Consider the following 17,759-nt stretch of genomic DNA (forward strand, 5'->3'; position numbering starts at 1 on the left):
ATTCTATTTATATGACTTTTTGAAAAAAAACAGACCACTTCATCAGGAACTCTAGAACCAAGCTAGTAGGAATACAAATTAGTATAGTCACTTTGGAAAGTTTGCTAGTCTTCTTACAAAGTTAAATATACATTTAATTTATGTCCTGTCACTGTGACTCCTAGGAATTTACCCAAGAGTATTGAAAATATATATACATACATTCACTTGTAAGCAAATATTAATAGTACTGTTATTCATACAGTTCCAAACTGAAAACATTTCTAGTTCCATCAACTGTGCATGGATCAATAGATTGTAGTGCATCCAGGCAATGAAACACTACTCGGAAATAGAAAGGAATTGACTACTGATACATGCAACAGCAGGGATGAATCTCAAAAGCATTGTGCTAGTAAAAGAAGTGAGGAGGCATCGTGGCCTTCACACATTATAGCCATGGGCTATGATTCTATTTATGTGAAATTGTTGAAAAAACAAAACTGTATTGTGATAGAAAGCAGATCCTTGCCAGGAGCCAGGAACTGCCAGGGACAAAGGAATTCACTGCAAAAGGATGCCGGGGACCATTTTGCAGAATATCTTGATTGTAATGGTGGTTATAGAAATAGGTATATCCAAAACTGATTAAACTGTACACTTAAGTTTGGTAAATGTTGTTTTATTAAATTTTATCTCAACAATTTTATCTCATTGCAAAAACAGGCCCTATATTTAAAATATCTCAGTTACAAAAGTGCTCATTACATACTCATTTTCAAAAGTACCATTATTTAACATGTATGATAAGTCAGATAAAAAATTTTTATCATTTTGATAAAAATGATTAGGCTTTGCTGTATGTCATATTTATTGCAATTTTTTCTCTGTTGATATAAATATCAACTCCATATGTTAAGGATTTTGTAACTACAGTATATTTAATTAAAACTTTTATCTTTAACCTCTGATAAATCAGAGTTCAAATATTAACTTTGTGTATACATATGGACTTAATAACTAGTATTTATATTGTTCAAATTAACTTAATAACTACTTGAAAGGAATGTTAAAATGCCAAAGCATCTCACGGCACAGGGAATTGGGAGAGTGTGGGGTTATACCTCTCTTGCCTGTGTGCTGGAGTCAGTTGGCTATCTTTAAAGAGAATGACCATTAATTGTTTTCTTTCTTAGTAGATATTAACTCATCATCAATCCAATTTAGCTAACTAATTTAAGAACTAGGAAAAGAGTGAATAGCATGATGTTTCTATTGATTGATGAAACATATTAGCCGTAGAAACTTAGTTTACTTTTTGGCATACCTAAATTTGTATTGATTTGAGCTGTTCCTAATTAGTATTTATTTCAGTTTTTTAAGTTTGTATCTTATGACAAATGCAGTTGAAATAGAAGCAACAAATAACAGTCAGGATATTAGTAGGGCCTGCAGTCATTCTGGGCCAGGGGGCTTTCCAAGAGGATGTGCTCCTATGCCTCTTGAAAGTAGGACTTGGTTCCTTACCAAGTCTGCCACTGCATAGGCTGTTTGAGTGTCTCCATGACAAGGGAGCTGACTCTCCCCAGAACAAGTGATCTGAGAGAGAATGAAGCAGAATCCCCAGTCTCTTCTTATGACCTACCTCGAGTATCACATGCCATCATTTCTGCTCCATTATACTTGTTACAAGTGAGTTATTAAACCCAACCCGGGCTCCAGGGCAGGAAAATCAAGCTTCATCTCTTGAAGAGAAAGTATAAAAGAATTTGTGGACATGTAACAGGTTACAACTTTTATAAGAGACCCTTCTGAATTATTAGCAGTCGTTGCTTTACAATGCCAGTAAAGCTTTTGATTAGATAATTTTATAATTTAATGAGGAAGTTCAGGGTGCAGGAGGAAGCAGCTCAAAATGGCATAGTAGATTTCCTTATCTTAATAAAAAGTCCTTTTTCCTACTGATTATCCCTTTATTTTTTAAAAAATACTTTTATCTATCACCTAATATGTATTATCATACTTGGAAACTTTTTGTAGTGTTTTCCCACAGTTAATGAAAGCTAAAAGTCTTAATTTATTGAGTCAGTCATGTAAACAGATCTTTAACACCTAGAGTGTATCAGTCATGTAATGTACAACATAGATATCGTCTTGCCCAAAGATGTTTAAACAAATATGTAAATAAAATTTTAAAATGTGTGACAGGAAGGATGTAGTTAGGGTGTTGGGATAGTGACTAGTGGAGTGGAGATGAAATGCTTTGGATAAGATGGTCCAAAATGTCTTCCTGTGTGACTTTTACATTTTGATTTGAAGGAATAGAGTCAGCTAACCCTTGAAAGAGTGAATAGCATGTGTAAAGGCCCTGAAACAAGATGGATCTTCCAGTATTTTAAGGAATATTGGAAGGCAGGTATCACTGGCACTTAGTGATTTCAGGAAGAGAGTGTCAATTTGGAGGTGGGAGCTTATTGTAGAAATCGAGGTGAGATTTGATGCTGGTAGTGTAGTTGAAGACAGATGTCCTGTTTAGAGGCTTTGAGGAGATACAGTTTATGTGATTTGAAGGTTAGTTAAATTTGGAGTATGAGAAATGGAGGTGTCCAGTGTGTCTCCCCAAGTTTCAGCTTGAATGGCCCAATAGCACTGACTGAGATGGGGACCACTGGAGAAGGAGTAGTTGTACGCATCCTTCCTCCATCTCCCCCAGTGGTTGGGGTTGGGGTTGGGCTTAGGATTGTGGGGAGAAGGTGAATGGACTGAAAAGGAGAAATTTAGTTTCAGATCGCTTGAAATTGAAACTCTTGAGAGATGTCCAGACTGAAATGTTGAATAGGAAGTTGAACATAAGAAGATATATCTAGAGCTCAAATGAAAAGTGTGGTAGTTGGGAATCATTACCATTCATGAAATTTGAAGCCTTGAGAGGGAATGGAGTCATCTGGGGGGAGACTGTAGAATGGGTAGGATGAACTGGGGCTACGTTCTGGGGAAGGGCAGCATTGAAATGTTAGGTAAATGAAACAGAAAAACCAAAACAGGAGGGGCTTGAAAACTAGGAAATCCAGGAAAATGTGTTGCCAAAGGATGACAGTATTTAAAGAAGATAAGATTTGATGACAAATCAGTAAGACATTGGCTGAAAAATGGCGTTTGCTTATCGCATCAGCAGTTTTTGACTGCCGGAGGTTGAGTGCTGTGAGTGTGTCCATTTGGTGTCAACAAGCTCTAGCTGGCCAGCAGGCCTGTGAATTTGGTTGCAGTTTATGGGCTGCCTCTCTTGGTTCTGGTTTAAGTGTGAGACTTCTGAGTTGTCAGTCAATAGGACTGATGTGGGTAGAGACACTTGTATTAAATCCTGACCTACTACTGATGACAAATGACAGGAGAATTAGCCCTACTATCACTTTTCTACCTGTAGCTCTTCTTGATCTGTAATATTCTCTCTGACACTTTATGAGTACCCAACTGTATAAGCATGTGCACATCAGTACTGGTCATAAGCCATACTGGTACATTGAATTGGCCCGAAGATTCTACCCGCAGCCTCATTTTAGTTTTCTCTTCACTGTGAGTTTTGCCCAACCCTGTCATGTGATTCAGAAACACTAACCAAGTGTTAGACGTGTGTAATCAGGGATTATAACAGCTACCGAATCATCTTCTCTTGCAGTTTGAAGCTTGGTGTGAAGTACGGGATAAGGCAGAGATCAGGCTACACGGGGAGACTGGAGTAGTGGGGACTGTTTTTCTCCTTTTTTCCTTTTCCTTTTTTTTCGCTCCAGGGTCTGTGCCAGTTTCTCTCCCTTGCATACCTCCCTGCATCTAGAGTGTCTGAGCTTAGAAGCTTCTTTCTTCTTGTTTCCACAAATGCTGCTGCAGCTCTTCAAAATCGTCCTTGGTACTTTGGGCCACTTCTGCACCCAGCAATTCTTCCTCCCATGGCACTCGGAAGGGCAGCGATTCAGGTTTTTGTATCCAACAGAGCTATAGTATATCAAAATTTGTGGGACACAGCTAAAGTAGTGCTTAAGGGAAGTTTTTAGCTTTAAATACCTGCATCTGAAATCCTGAGATGCCTAAATAATACCAGTGACCTATGGTGCCACCTTTAGAAATTAAAAGAGCAAAGTAAATGGAAAAAAAGTAGAAAGAAATGAATAAGGAACATTAGAGCAGAAACCAATGAAAAACAAACAAAAAACAATAAATAAGATCAATTAAAGAAAAGCTGATTCCGGGAAAGGATTAATAAAATTGACATACTTTAACTGCCTAACTATACGAAAAAGACATGTCATGAATTACCAAAATCAGAAATGAAAAAAAGGACTTCCTACTGATCATATAGAAAATAAAAGAATTGGAAGGAAATATCCTGAACAACACTGACCAACAAATTAGACAGTTGAGGTGAGGGATTTCTAGAAAGACAGAATTATTAGAATTGAGTCGAGAAGAAATTAAAATGCTGAATAGACCTGTAACAGGTAAAGAAATTGAATTAGTAATTAAAAAATCTTCCCGCAAAGAAAATGAAGTCCCAGATGGCTTTACTGGTGAATCTTATCTAGTTAGATTGAAAATTCAGAGACTCATCCGGAAGACAGAAGAAGAAGAAACATTTCCCAACTCATTCTGTGAGGCGAATGTTACCCTAATACCAATGCCAGACAAAGACATCACAAGGAAAAACTATAGACCAATATCCCTAAGGAACGCATAACACAAAAATCCTTTACAAAATGTTAGCAAACCAAAACTAGCAGTATATAAAAAGGATTATGAAATAGCCATATGGGTTTTATCACAGAATTGCAAATTGGTTTAAATCTGAAAATCAATTAATGTTATCTACCAGTTTAATAGAATACTGTACTGAAAAACCACATGATCATCTCAGTAGACACAGAAAAAACATCTGACGAAATCTAATACACATTCGTGACTAGAAACTCTCAACTGACTAGGAATAGAAGTGAATTTCTACAAACAGATAAATAGCATCCATCAAAACCCCCCACAGCACACACTGTACTCAGTGCTGAAAGACTGAATGCTTTTCCTCTAAGATTGAGAAGACTTCAGTCTTCCATTCTTACCACTTCTATCAATCTATTAAATTGAAGATTTCAGCCTGTGTGATAAGAAGGGAAGGAAAGGGGAAAACCGAAGGCATTCAGATTGGAAAGGGAAATCGTCATTCCTAGATGACAGTGTGTACAATTTTTGCAGTGAAAATGAAAACATGACTGTTAGAACATAAAGACAGACATCAGTAACTTGAGACATTCCCTGTTCATGGATCAGAAGATTCAACATGATTGCCATGTCCTTTCTCCCCAGATCTGTAAATTCAACATAATGCCTATCAAAGTTTAGTACACTTTTTTTGGACATTGAGAAGCTAACACAATGGATCTAGAATTGCGAAGACAACTTTGAAAAAGAAAAACAAAATTAGAGGACTATCACTATCTAATTGCAAAACTTACCATACACCCACAGTGATCAATATTGTATGGCATTTATACAAGGATAGGGATATTAATGAATAAAACTAAACTCAGAATAGAGAAATAAACCCTTGCATTTATGGTTAGTTGCTTTTTAATAAAGATGCTAGCACAATTCAATGAAGGAAGGATAATCTTTAAATAAATGATACTGAAACAATTGGATAGTCACATGCAAGATAATAAACTTAACACTTACCACACACTATTCACAAAAATTAACTCAAAATATATCATAGACCTATATTTAAGATCTAAAACTAAAAAACTTCTCAAATAAGATAAAGGATAAAAGCTTCATCACTTTCATTTAAGCAAAGAGTCCTCAGATGTGACACCAAAAACATAATTCATGAAAGACAAAAATTGAGAAATTGAATTAATCAAAATTTGAAACTATTGTGCTTTAAACACATCACTAAATATATGAATGCATAAGTCACAGACTGAGAAAATATTTGTACATCATGTATCTAATAAAGGACTTATATCTAGAATGTATAAAGAACTTTTATAACTCAGTAGTAGGACAGAAGCAACCCAACTAATGAAGGAAGAAAACTTTTCAATAGTCATTTCCTCAAACAAAATAAACATGGCTAATGCATACATGAAAAGATGTTCAACAGTGTGCATTAAAACTATAATAAGATACCATTTTACACTGACCAGAATGGCTATGACAAAATATATAATAGCAAGTATTGGCAGAAATGTGGAAAAATTGGAGCATCCTACATTGCTTGTTGGAATGTATAAGTGAAAACTGGCATTTTCTCAAAAAGTTAAATATAAACTCAACATACAACCCAGCAATTCCACTCCTAGGAATCTATTCTAAAGACATGCCAGCAAATGTTCATCAAAAAAGTGTACATGAATGTTCCTAGTAGCATTTTTCATGACAGGTAAATACTCGAACAATTTAAATGTTTATTAACTTGTGAATTGATTTTAAAAATGTGTTATATTCTGTATTCATACAATGGAATACTATTCAGCAATCAAAAGAAGAGAGCTGTTAATACATGCTACCAAATGGATGAAAACATCATAGTTAGTGAAAGAAGCCTGATGTGAAAGATTACATGATGTATGATTCCGTTAAGTGTTCAGAAAAGGCAAGTTTATAGAGACAGAAAGCAGATTGATAGTTGCTTAGAGCTGGGGAGAGGAATGGGGATTAACTGTAGAAAGGCACAAAGCAAGTTTTTGTAGTGATTAAAATATTCTGAAATACATTGTGGTGATAATTGTGCAACTCTAGAAATTTACTTTAAAAAGTAGTTGAATAGTACACCTACAAGTGTAAATTTCATGGTATGTAAATTATCCATTTGTAAATAAAGCTTTAAAAAAAAAGTTACCTTGTCCTCACTGGTAAGAAGAACTGTGACAGCATAGTTTCTGAGATTCTGGGCTCCAAATGTAATAATTCATCCTGCCACCTATTTGGTATTGGTCAGTTGTATCGTTTGTTATTTACATTGCCTTGACAAAACACAGAAAACTTGGTTTTTTATTAAGCTATATAAAAAAAATAATAGTTTCTCTTACCTTTACCCTATCCCATGAATAAACACCTAGAGTTAGAATCCTCTTTCCCCTGTTACAGTGGGTATGCAAATGTAATGTTTAAATTTATAATGTACAAATATGTTGTCTTTAAGAGATGACTATTAAAATTGATAAAGATGTGAATACAATTTTATATGCATTTCTCAGTTAATAGAATTCCTTTTATATCTTGTATGAATTATTAGTCATACTATTATTAATCAACATTTATGGAGCCTAGATATTATAATGGCTTTGTAATGACAGCTTACCTTAATGAACAGAACATGGACAGTAGACCGGTCGCTAGTCCAGATCATTTGTTTAATCATTAATTGTCAATCGAAACATCTCTAGGATTCATTAGTATAACATGGATAGAACTTCTCAGAAAAATACAGCTGCCATTTTAAATGAGCACAGATATTCATGATTTATTATTATAATATAGTTAATCTGAAGTTTAAATTGATTCTATGTCAAATTCTTTTTCTTGCAGGCGTATCTCATTAGCGAGTCCACGTCAACTTTTTAAAGCTTCTAATATGACCCAGCGATGGCAACACAGAGAGATTTCAAATTTTGAATACTTGATGTTTCTCAACACAATAGCAGGTAATTTAAGCTCAGATGTTGACTTATTTCAAATGATAAATTATTCATTGTGGTATGATTTGATTCTTTTCAGTACTGGTATAAATAGGCTGTTTTTATTTTCATTATTACTACAGTAATACCTTATCAAGACTGATTTGATAATAGAGTTTACAGTTGTACATGAACAGTTGGCTACTTGAGAGAAATTAAAAATGGGTATACACTTTTTAAAAAATATAAAATGAAAATGTACTACTATTTAACATAGGAAGAATGGATTCATTGTGGAATAGTAGGAATGAAGAAACAGCTAAAATTTTAAGAACCTATTAATAACATAATTAGTAATATATCATGTAATGAAACAATGAAATACAACATAGAAAAAAGAAAACTGTAGGTAAAAATGTGAAGTAAAGGAATATTTATATTATGACCCATATGTGAAAATCTGAAAACTAAATGGTCCTGTACAAGGTCTGTAATCATGTAATATTACTGACGATCATCCATGGAAACTGTTCACTTTGAAAGAAAGTAAAAATAGAAATGTGTCATTACTTTTCATATGTGAAAATTAGAAGAAAGAAAGGAAGGACTACAACTGGGAGACATTTGAGATTCAGTTCAATGGGCTGACATGTTTTATATTTGAAGCACAAAGGAAATACAAGGAGAATAAGACATGCTGTTTACTCTCATAGAAATTATTTTAAGTATGAATGTGAGCATTTCTGTGATTCTAGAGCAAGAGACACCTCCAGATTCAATAAGAGATACAAAGTTCCATGAGAATTAGAAGGGCAGAGAGAGGCTGCAGTTGTATCACGTTCATTCAGTTGGTTGGAGTAACAAAAATCAGGAAACATGTCATGTTTGTGTAAGGATAGATACTACTTTAGCTAGCGGAGCAGGTGGCTGGGAGATTAGAAGCCATTCTGTGTAAAACTGAAGGCATAAGTGAACTTACAAAGATAGCAGGGGTGGAGGGTATAGCTCAGTGGCAGAGCGCATGCTTAACTTGCACGAGATCCTGGGTTCAATCCCCAGTACCTCCTCTAAAAAAAAAATCAATCAATCAATTAATTAATTCACACCCCTCAAAAACAAAAACAAACAAATAAATAAATAAATAATTTTTTAAAGATTGCAAGAGATGAAATATAGGTAGAGAACAATTAATGGTATGGAGTGTGTGTGTGTGTGTGTGCATATAAAATACATATTCATAAAGGTATAATGAAAAAGAAAACCAGAAAGGTAGTCTGGAGACTTTCTTATGGAAGATTTTCTGTCAGTTTGAAAGTTAGCAATAAATTCACAGGGAAAGTTTTGTAAGTTTTTGAACAAATGAATGATATCAGAACTGTTTGTAAAGTTGAAAGCAGTATGAAGGATAAATTGAGATGGAAAGGGTCTAGGCAGAGAGCAAAAGTTAGGCAGCAAATATATGTAAAAAGTAATGAAGGCCTGCATTAGGCGACAGTAGGAATTAAAACAAAGGATTAGATAACATAAGAATGTACAAGGTACAAACCATTTGACATTCAGCTGACTTGAATGTAGGGGGTAAATGAGAAGAAAGTGTCAGAAAAGACTTCCAGGCTTCTAGTCTGGAAGTGTGTGTGATGCCATTAAAGGAAAAAGAAGTTGGAAGAATTAATCTATGGAAAGATGATGATTTTACTGTTGCTGGCAAGACATACAAGATAAGATATCAAAAGGAATTGTTGGAGTGTAAGTAAAAGAGGGGATATGGAACTTAGAGGTAGGACATGGAATTCCACCTGCATGGAGAGGAAATCACCGGGAGAGCTGAGAATACCAAGCCAGGTGATACAGGAAGCAGTGAGATAAGGTCTGGGGAATGCTCTTGAGCATGACAAAAAGGAGGGCAAATTATTAAAGGAGAGAAGAAAATGAGTGATCCCAGAGGTTGTAGACTTAGGAGGAGGAGGACTAAGGGAAAGCAAACAAGTATTGAGACACAAGGGGAAAGGGGGAGAGAAAGGCCTTGGCCACTGTACCAAATGTGATGGAGAGGTAGGGGAGAGTTACGAATGAGTACAGGCCATGCTTTTGGCATTGGCATCTTAGAACTTACTGGTTACTTTATAGAAGTTCATTTTCAAAACAAGCAAAAAAGTTTGATTATAAGGCCGGAATGGTTGGCGATTAAATGAGAACATTAGATACAGATTACAGCTTTCTTGTGTAATAGTAAAGGGAGATGGGTTAAGGCAGAGGAGAGAAACCATGAAAGAAGAAGAGAGAGGAAAACCTAACAATTCAAGTTATGAGGGAGGTATGTTCAGGAGCTCAGACAGAAGAGTTACACCTTGCAGAGAATAAAGATGCTGTTAGAGACGTGGAGAAGAGGGAGTATCAAGAAGAACTGGAAGTTCAGGGCTCACACTGAGGAAGTCTAAGATGTATCAGTGAGGAGGATGATCATCTCACAGTCTGTTGAGGGAAAGGATGAAGAAAGTTTGAACAGTTACGTGGATTTTAGCGGGGGTTATATAACTAGTGACTGAAAGGATTTTTAAGTAGTAGAGACAGGAAACTATATAGCAAGTTTAAATGGACATATTTTACATGTGGTAAATCAGTTAACCTGTAGATTGCAGTGATAATTATGGAAAGCATTTATGAAATGGTCTGCTCTCAAATAGCTTTTAGTGAGCCTACAATGTCTTTTTTAAAATTTTATTTACTGACTCATTTTTTGGCTGGGGGGTAGGGGTAACTAGGTTTATTTGTTTATTTTTGGAGGAGGTACTGGAGTTCAAACCCAGGACCTCGTGCATGCTAAGCATGCACTCTGCTGCTTGAGCTATACCCTCCCCTCTGCCTACAATGTCTTTTAAATGTATCCCCTGGATATTCTTTTTAAAGACTCAATCATTTGTTTTGGATGGTTTTTATATGCACTAGAAGCTAGGGTAGAGTCTCCTGTTATTTAATGTTTTTTTAAAGTATTGTCTGTGATACATACAGGTTCTCATGATATCACGACACATTTCCCAAACGACAGTCAGTAGGCATTCAGTAACTATATTCTGAATTTAACTTAATTAGTAGAAGTCTGTTCACAATGAGTAGGTGCATACTCTTTTTTTTTTTAGAATGAGGATTTTACTGTTTACCAACATCTCAATCAGAAGAAGAAAATCAAGGAGAAAAAGGGCAACAAAATAGACTGCTTTTTGCTGTTAAGTTCAGTAATTTTTTTCTGGCAGAAATTAAAATTAACAGAAATATGTAGTGACATCATTACCTCTGAATTAAAATTGTCCTAGTTATTTAAGTTTTGTAGGACTGTTTCCAGGTCAGTCAAGGAAGAACTCTGTTCTTGAAGCCCATGATGAATAGAGTGAAAAAAAAAAAAAAGTTAAAAACATCTAATTGTAGTGAAGGCTTAGATACCAAGGGTCTGTGTGGAGAGCTACTGGAATATTTGGCTGTATGTTTATATGACATCCCTATGTATTTGAGAACCGGAAAAAACTGGAGACAATAGAATATCATACACGATAAGAAGGGAATTCCAGCAACATTACTATACTTGTCTTTCTTATATTTTAGCCATAAAATTCTCTTCATGTTAAATCCAAATGAAAGTATGTCATAGGCTAGTAAAATGGAGTCAAAAACCAACATTTTTACTCCTGAAACAGTGATGCCATCCACTCTGCAGCCTCCCTGGAGTGGCAGTATCCAGACAACTGCTGTTTCTACAGGATAGGCTACCTCATCCTTTGTTTTATTCATATTTTTATAGACCTAAATGTGTCATTGAATGTCATTAATTTAGAAGAAACATAGGAGAGTATGTGGCAGTATTTAGGAATGAGGTAAGCAACATTGAGAATGCTGTCCATCATTTTCAGAGAAGCATAGAATTTGAAAGCTGTCACAGAAATTTGAGAGTTATTTAGAATAGCCTCGTCATTTTACAGATGAATGCCCACAGGGGTTAAGTCACCTGACCTTGGTTGATTAGTTGGTTCATTGGTTGGCTAATGAATGGCAGAGAAAGGATGCTGGTTTTGAAAAACTCTATGATTGCAAACTGTTTTTAAACTTTTTAGTAGAGATTATTTAATTTGGTGCACGCACTCAACTAATACAAATAGTTAAGTATAATTTATAAGAACTTAATGTGGGTACAGAGTATCTGGATTTGAACATAGTTTGACCATTACTAGATGCATAATTTGGGGCAAGTTATATAAACTTTTGTGCCTCAATTTTTTAATCTGTAAAATGAGTATGATACTAATAACTTCATAGGGTTACTGTGAAAATTCAATTAAATAGTGAATGGATAGCCCTGGGAACAATGTCTAGCACTCAGAAATTGTTGTTCTTGTTATTTTTGTAAAGTGTATTCCCAAATGTTTATCATTTCATTTTATTATTCTAAATTAAAAATTACTTGTTCTCCCTCTCCCAGGACGGAGTTACAATGATTTAAATCAGTATCCAGTGTTTCCCTGGGTCATTACTAATTATGAATCAGAAGAACTGGACCTTACTTTGCCAAGTAACTTCAGAGATTTGTCCAAGGTAATTTCTTAGTACTCATCAGAAATACTATCTTGCATATAAAAATAAATTTGATTATCTTTCTTCTACTTCATTTAAAAATATTTTAGTATAATTATAACTTTAATATACTTTTTAAAAATTATTCTCACATTTAAAACTGAAACATTTAATATGCATGGTAAATTCAATAGTTATATTTTTTTCTCCATGTACATTTAATAGTACAGTATCTACCTCTGTTAAGGGTGTTAGCACTTGGTAAAAGATATGAAGAAAATCATGGAAACGTCTCACCGTACTCCTCTGAAAAGACAAGTCACCCCTCACTGCTCCATGTCTCCTAACCCTCCACCTCTTGCCCTTCTCTGATCCATTCCTCACTAGAACAAGATGGACCCCCTTTAAACCTACTTTTGAATTGTATAAATTCGGTGCTTAGACACCTCTTGACTTACGAATGCAGAACGCACCCTGCCCAACTCAGAGCTTTGCCTTCTCTGTCGTTAATGTTCGTCTCCCTACCTTGTGAGTCCTTTAGGAACACTTCCTCGTGAAGACCGTTCCTGACCACCTTCCTTCCCTGATATTCTGCTCTCTGTTTCTTTCAGAGCACCTAAAATATCCTGCATTTTACATATTTTTCTACCTGCTTGTTTTGGTTCTTCCTATTTCCTCACTAAGCCCCATAAAGTTCTTGGTCACCATTATTTCTCCCTTGCCTAGCACAGGGCCTACCATTCAATTAATGTGTGAAATGAAGTCATTAACAAAACATACAAGACATTTCCCTCAAGTTCTAATAAATTAATTTTAAGTATGTTGCATTTTTAAATGTAAAACGTGTAAATAACAAAATGAAAATTGGCCCTAATTTATCACATATCAATAAGGAATAATTACATTATGTATACATATACACATACATACTGATTTTTATGTAAGTATTTTCTTATATCTTCAGGTATTCTTGAAGAACTTCCCTTTTCTGTCCTGGATTATCAATAAATAGAATATCCTGAATCATCATTTTGTGATAAAAAATAGGGTTATATATCTCTTTTTTTCTTTTTAGCTTTTTATTATGGAGAATTTCAAGCGTATACAGAAGTAGACAAAATGGCATAATAATATATTTTCATTCTCATGTACTAATCACTCTATTCCAATAATTATCAACTCATAGTTATTCTTATTTTATCTTTACTCTCATTTTCTTTCCCTCTCTCTCTTATTACTTTGAAATAAGTCCCAGACATCATATCATTCCATTCATTAATATTTCAATGTGTACTTCTGAAAACTCTATTTAAAGCACAACCATAAACCATTAGCAAACTTAAAATATTAACAATAATTTCTTATATCAAATACCCAGTCGGTGTCACATTTCCAATTGAATTACAACTTTTATAATTCTATTTAGTTTGTTTATTCCAGTCAGGATCCAGAGAAGAACCACACATTGCAATCAACTGATACATCTCTTAAGTCTCTTTTTAAGTAGGTTTCTCTTTTGTTTTTAATTTTTTCTGATATTTTAGCTGAAGAAACACACTGTCTTGTATATTTTCTCACACGGTGGGTTTCACTTATTACCTCTTTGTGGTATAAACAAGTCTTCTATATTTCTTATAAATTGGTAGGTGGTTCCAGAGGTTCAGAGAATTCACATTAGGTATTTTTGGCAAGACTGCCTCTTAGGCAGTTTTTTGAATTCTTCTGTCAAAGGACACGTAAACCTAGTTTACTTTTCTTTTGTCATGTTAACAGCCATTGATACGGAATGCCTGGACTCATCAGTTTAGTAAGCATCGCAAAATCATGATATTTAAATTTTGTCACTTTTATTTCATTTATTATTGGGAATCATTCTCTAAGGAGACACTTCCATTCATCTGCTGTTAAGTTTTTCAATAGTACCTCAGATTGGAAAGGCAGGATAAATGATTCTTTTTATATGCCAGCTTTTAAAACAATGAATTGGTTCCTAGCACTCTCCAATGGAACCTAATTTAAAAATATATATCTTTATGAACTCATAGACTACAGTATTTTTGATGTTTCATTCTGCTGCAGTTAATATTTTTATTAATGATCACTTGTTCCTTGGGGAACCCTTGACCATGGGGAGCTTCTTCAAGTTACTCCTGAGTCATTTTGATGTAATCTTACTAGTCTCTGAAAACTTCCATGCTCTCTGGTGTAACAAGGTGCTCCTGTCTTGACCCTCACATTTTCTGGTCTAGTTCTAGAATCATTTATTTCTTTAGGGAACCCTAGCGGGAACCTTTTTAAAGGGTAATAATATCTGAAAAACCAGTTTGGTCTATTGTGCTTGTTGCTACCAGATTTGTCATTATTTCTAGGCCCTTTTAAAGAGACCTAGGAAAAAATTTAAGATGAAATATATCATGAGTTGAAACTGACTCCTCCGATTTAAATTTAGGATAATACTTCCTTTAACGTATAAAGAGTACTGAGTCCTTGCTCCCATCTGTTTAATCTTTTTCTTAAAGCTCTTACTTTAGAAATTTCTAGCAGTTCCTGAAGAATGTCCATATACTCCACAGATCCCACCTGGACATTTTTTGTGCTTGTCCCCTGCCTGTACTTTCAAGCATTGTTGCTCCCTCATCCTTCTAGGTCACTCTGAAGTTCTCAGAACATTAGACTTCTTGTTCTTAGTGCTGACTTATTTCAAGAATATACACAGTCGTTTCTCTTAACTCGTTCAAATCCATTTTGGGCCATAGTGAAGTATTTAAATAAAGTTCTACTGAGTACCCAATCGTAGCAGAAGTACAAGGATCTAAGTGATTCACAGTCTCGATCTGAGGATCACTGCCTACTTTCTGCAGGGACCAGTCCACTCAGCAGATCCAGTTTCCTTTGCATGGAATCCAAGGACTTCCACTTTTCTGTTGTCGCGGGAAAAGTGTTCTGTTCTTTACCTATCCCAGGGCCCACCCTCTTGCCCCGGCTTGGTTAACATTACAAATGTTTGGGAGTAACTCTTAATCTGTAGCCACAGGATATAATCTGCTTCTTCACACAGTCCAGTCACAGCAGTCATCAGTGATGTCAAAACAGAGGGTAACATTTTCATCATGACGAACAGTGGTGTTTAGGTACTGGCCGTGGCCTCTGTGATTACCACCTCTTCTGTCTCTGCGCACGCCTGTGCTTCAGTCACCTGATCCTGTAGTGCTTTGTGTTCTCTTTCACCTCCTGTGTCTTTGCTGTTGCTCTTTCCTTCATCTAAAATTCTGTACTTCCTGGTACTCTGTGTAGTTCTTTTATAATACATTGCATAATTTATTATAACTTTACATATTCTTCTCTGTGTTTCCTATTAAGGGAAATCATGAATAGAAAGATTTAGTTGTGTTAATTTCTATATTTCTGGTTCCTGGTATAAAGAACTAAGAAATTGTAGAAGTTTGTCTGTCTCCTTTTTCACTTTTAAAAGAGTTTTCAGTTTGAAAAGGAAGCATTATTTGTAGGGTTACCTATCTGATAAGGTATTAGTATCTGGAGTATATAGAGAACTCCTAAAACTCAACGATAAAAACCAAACAACTTGATCCAAAAATGAATAAAGGACTTGAATAGACAGTTCTCGAAAGAAGTTATACAAATGGCCAACGAGCACATGGAAAGGTGCTCAGCATTAATGATTGTTAGGGAAATGCATATCAAAACCACAGTGAGATACCATTTCACACCCATTAGGATGGCTGTAATTAAAAAAAAAAGGAAGCATAAAATAACAAGTATATAGAATTAAATAAACCTTAGTACCTAAAAAATAATTGAGTTTAGAATTAACTACGTTATTTTAAATGAAATAATCATACCAGATATTTGAAAATTGTATTTTGCATGTATAAAACTGTTTCCTTTATGAAGTATGTCATTCCTGTTAGTATTAAAGTCTGCTATAATGTTTACAGTGTGATTCTGTTTTCAAATATCTGTTTATACACGTTTTTAGGAATGCATCACATACATAAGCTGTATCTATATGAAAAATGATTATAATAGAATTATATTGAAACTTGTCCCATAGTACACGTTTAGCAAACATTACTATTTGTTTAAATAAACTTGTGAAATTGAAGAAAACATTGTATGCAAAGCTTAATTTAAAACGGAAACAGATCTTATCGTCATTCTTAAGTAGATAATATAGCCTGACTAGCTTTAAAATGTATCAAGTTATTTATGCATATTTATGTGCATTTAATTTCCCCAAAGCTGGTTTTCAGAGGAGCTTTAGTAGCTTTGATACAAAACTACAATTTTACTTGGTACTCTCTTCATGTTACACTGGGATTTCTCTTTCTGAAGCCAAATTAATATAGTCAACACTCTTCTGTATTATTTTTCTGATCATTCTCTTCGAAAAGAAAAAGTCTGAATGGGATAATGTAAAACATGTCTTCTTGAAGGTATTAATGTTTATATACAGCATTTCCTTATAATAATCACAATATAATATTGTCAGTCTGTTGAGAAGATCAGATTTATTTTAATCTGAAAATCCAATGAAAGTTTAGTATTTTCTTGTATTGAGAAAGTCCTCATTTACCGTAATGGTTTAATTTATTCTTCAAAGCTGAAAAAAAAGTAGAGATCAGTTTTCAAGTTGATATTTTTTTTCCTCCACTTTTCCTGTTGTTGCACTACTCGTCTAAAATTCTGACTGATGAGAAGACAGGTCTAACCATGCATAGACTTTGGAGTGACATTAATCCATATTTTACACATACACATTGATTTTTATATTTTGACAGCCTCCATGGAAGAGATAAGAATCAACATTTTCTCTTTTTTTTTCTTTATAAGAAGTTATAATTAGGACAGGAATACATTTACAAAATGTCATACCATAAAAACAAATCATGATGGCTGAGTATTCAGTACCAGAGCCTCTTTGTGGATTAGGAAGATTTTTTTGTGCTATTGTGATTTTTTTTTTCCTTAGTAGGAAATTAATTGTGTAAACTAGTTTCCTAAGGGAGGAAAATCAAGGTAATCAGGTACAATCATTTTTTTTCTAATTAATCAACATAGTTATTTTGGAATATTTAATATATGTACCTAGGTATTATTCCAAAAAAAAACAGGTCATTCCTGAATTGAAATGCAATTGATAAACATTCATTTCCAAATGAAAACTGGTTATAAATTTCAAAAGGTAGGAACATCCCACTTTGTTATTGTTAACTAATATTTATTGAGGGCTTGCTGTAGCAAGGCTCTTATTTAAGTATATTACATGTGTTAACTCTTTTAACCTTCACGAAGACCTTATTTGGTAGGTAACATTACTGTCTTTTACAGAGACAGAAATTGAGACACCATGAGATTAAGCAAGTTGTACAAAGTCACACAGCGAGTGGACAGGACTAGAATTTATACACTAAGCCAGTGTTTTTCAAACTGTAGTTCACAACTAGCATTTAAAAAAGTGAATAGAATAGTATAGTATTACATTGAAAAAAGAAAATACCAGTGTGCATCAGGTACAGATCTACTGCTTGAGGAGTA

General features: G+C 34.5%; 1 protein-coding gene across 4 annotated transcripts in view; it reads left to right on the forward strand.

Annotated features, from left to right (window-relative positions):
* Window positions 1–17,759, forward strand: part of LRBA (LPS responsive beige-like anchor protein) — a 623,871-nt gene that overhangs the window by 434,899 nt on the left and 171,213 nt on the right. For all 4 annotated transcript variants that reach the window (XM_072975847.1, XM_072975846.1, XM_072975849.1 and 1 more), the window contains 2 exons: window positions 7,555–7,670; window positions 12,112–12,224. In XM_072975847.1, coding sequence (XP_072831948.1) covers window positions 7,555–7,670; window positions 12,112–12,224 — 229 coding nt within the window. The remainder of the gene's footprint in view (window positions 1–7,554; window positions 7,671–12,111; window positions 12,225–17,759) is intronic.

This window comes from Vicugna pacos, chromosome 2 (genome assembly GCF_048564905.1).
Source record: "Vicugna pacos chromosome 2, VicPac4, whole genome shotgun sequence".
Lineage (NCBI taxonomy): Eukaryota > Metazoa > Chordata > Mammalia > Artiodactyla > Camelidae > Vicugna > Vicugna pacos.